This window comes from Amphimedon queenslandica, unplaced genomic scaffold (genome assembly GCF_000090795.2).
Source record: "Amphimedon queenslandica unplaced genomic scaffold, v1.1 AMPQUscaffold_8658_Cont19400, whole genome shotgun sequence".
NCBI lineage: Eukaryota > Metazoa > Porifera > Demospongiae > Haplosclerida > Niphatidae > Amphimedon > Amphimedon queenslandica.
The window spans coordinates 1-2,697 of NW_003551067.1; the positions used below are offsets into that span (position 1 = coordinate 1).

General features: G+C 37.4%; 1 protein-coding gene across 1 annotated transcript; it reads left to right on the forward strand.

Moving 5' to 3' along the window:
• Positions 1-1,222: 1,222 nt before the first annotated feature.
• On the forward strand, positions 1,223-2,675 carry LOC100637314 (probable serine/threonine-protein kinase drkA). Its single transcript, XM_003391507.2, has 3 exons — positions 1,223-1,307; positions 1,353-1,406; positions 1,763-2,675. Exon 3 carries the CDS (start codon positions 1,856-1,858, stop codon positions 2,615-2,617), a length of 762 nt encoding a protein of 253 aa, XP_003391555.2. The 5' UTR covers positions 1,223-1,307; positions 1,353-1,406; positions 1,763-1,855; the 3' UTR covers positions 2,618-2,675.
• Positions 2,676-2,697: the final 22 nt, after the last annotated feature.

Sequence of the window (2,697 nt, forward strand, 5' to 3'; positions counted from 1 at the left end):
TAAAAGTACAAGTATATGATGTACACCTTGAGGATACCTCCTTAGTAATCCCTTTCAATCCTTACCTTGATAATATCACTCCGGTACGTACAATGACTGGGCTTAACTTTCCCTGGGGAGTTGCTGTAAGTGATGGTAATCATTTTATAATAGCTGAATGGAATGGTAGCTGTGTAACAATACTGGATAATGAAGGAAAGAAAGTGAAATCAATAGGAGGGGAAGGAGGAAGTAGTAATAACAAGTTTTCTTGCCCTTGTGGTGTAGCCATTACTCCAGACAAATTCATTCTTGTATCTGATAAGCACAGGATCCAGAAGATAAGCATGGATGGATACCTTATAGCATCAGTTGGTGAGGAGGGCAGTGAACTATTACAATTCAATTCTCCTCATGGTATATCCATTTTTCCTATAACAGGACAGGTATATATTGCTGATGCAAATAATCATCGTATACAAGTCTTGAGTCCTGATCTAACCTTCTCTCATTCATTTGGTAGTAGAGGATCAGCTAATGGACAGTTTCAGTCTCCATATGACATAGCTATTGACAATCAAGGATTAGTGTATGTTGCTGATAGTGATAATCATCGCATTCAAAAGTTCTCTCCAGATGGAAAGTTTGTGGGTCAGTTTGGTACTTATGGATCTGGTCCTGGTCAGCTTAAAAAGTCAAATAATATAGCAATAGACACTGCAGCTAATGGTCTAGTGTATGTTAGTGAATGGGGCAATGCTCGTATATCAGTCTTCACAAGTGATGGTGTGTTTGTTAGCTGTTTTGGAAGTGAAGGCAGAAATGTTGATCAATTTAGCTATCCTTTTGGATTAGCATTTAACAAAAATGGATTCTTGTGTGTTTGTGATACTTCTAATGGGCGTCTTGTTGTTTATTAATTTTGTTGTTCATTAAATATTTGTAATAATTATTTCAATAACACAAATCAGCTCATGCATGCAATTTGGCTTTCGCAAAAATTTTAAACATAATGATTTATGATTAAATTCACTCATCAGATATCAGTTACTTATACTGCCTAGTAAAAATGATATACTCTTGGAAATGTTGGCCACAATAAACTCGCTATACAATAATTATCAATAATATACATGTATTGCTTTTAAAAGTAACTAATGAATTTTCCTTTCCATTTTTTGTACTATCCTTCCTCCTTTCTCTCTCTCTCTCTCTTTTACAGTATCCTAGTGTATCTTGGTCATCTTAATCTACAGTACTATACCTCTGATCTTTTCTGGAAGAACTTGAGACTAGAGGGTCAACCCATCAACATCTTAGAACACCGGGTACGTCACAGAATCACACCCTATTTGACCGTGCCTACTTTCTAGGACGCCTCCAGTTTTTTCTCAAGCTTAACTGATCAAATAGACAAGACTCATAAAGTGGGTGTGGCTAGTTATTAAAAGTTATTAATAATTCTGTTACTAGAAAAGAAGTCACAGTTAAGTGTTTGAGGAGATTTGGTAGACAGTTGTCGGACCAAATCATAAGTCACTGCTGTGAACACAAGTGCTTATTATCTGCCATTTTACATGTACATGTAATGTAATGTAGATGTGCATGTAAATTATCATGTGTGCATATGTACAATGTACATGTACTTATGAATAAATTTTGTCATTGCTTTGTTCTATTTATTTTTACTCATTTTTAATTCTTTATCTTTCATTCTTTCCCCCCCCCTCCCACCCGCCTCTTTCTCCTCTTTTTGCTCCTCTCTCTCTCTCTCTTCCTCTAGAAGTTCAAGAAGCAGCAAGGTTTGACATCTCTCCAGCTCTCAGTGTTGCAGTCTAAGAGTCTCACTGAGAGTCTCCAGGAATTTGTGCAAGAAATGTTAGAATTAGTGAATATAAGAGAGATTACAATGACAGGGGTAGTCCTTGGTAAAGGAGGATGGGGAGAGGTCAAAGTGGCTGATTTTCGTGGTCTGAAGGTTGCTGCAAAGTGTCTCTATGAAATCATTATCTCTCCTCATAACATTATGAAATTCTCTCATGAAATGAATATTGCTTCTAAAATATGTCATCCTAACCTTCTTCAGTTCATAGGAGCTACTACAGAGGGTAATCCAATCATCCTGACAGAGCTAATGCCAACCAGCCTAAGAAAGGAATTAGAGACTGGAGGACTGGCCTATCATGCTGTATTAAACATCAGTTTAGATGTAGCCTGTGCTCTCAATTACCTTCATCTCTTCAAGCCTCATCCTATACTACATAGAGATATCAGCAGTGCTGATGTACTCCTTCAGGGAACTGGGTTTGGATGGAGGGCTAAGGTATCTGATTATGGATCAGCTAATCTTCAGCCTCTCATTGGTAGGACCACTAATCCTGGTAATCCCGTCTATTCAGCACCTGAAGCAGCCAATCCAAGGGAACACTCTCCTTCAATGGATGTCTTCAGTTATGGTGTCCTCCTTCTAGAGATGATAACACGATGTATTCCTCTACCAGAAGAGAGAGTAGGTCTTATTGATGGTATTAGAAAAGCCTCGTTTAGGTCTCTTGTTCAACGCTGCCTGATAGTTGAGTATAGACACTGTCCAACAATGAATGATATTATAACTGAACTAAATGACACTATCTATTAGTTATTGAGATATTATTATTATTATCATATTTATTATTATTGTTGTTGTTGTTGCTGCAATTTTTAACGACCTGGGGGCGT

What these genes read in the sequence shown, in the direction of transcription:
- LOC100637314 (XM_003391507.2), top strand. Translation starts at nt 1,856, where the DNA reads ATGTTAGAATTAGTGAATATAAGAGAGATTACAATGACAGGGGTAGTC.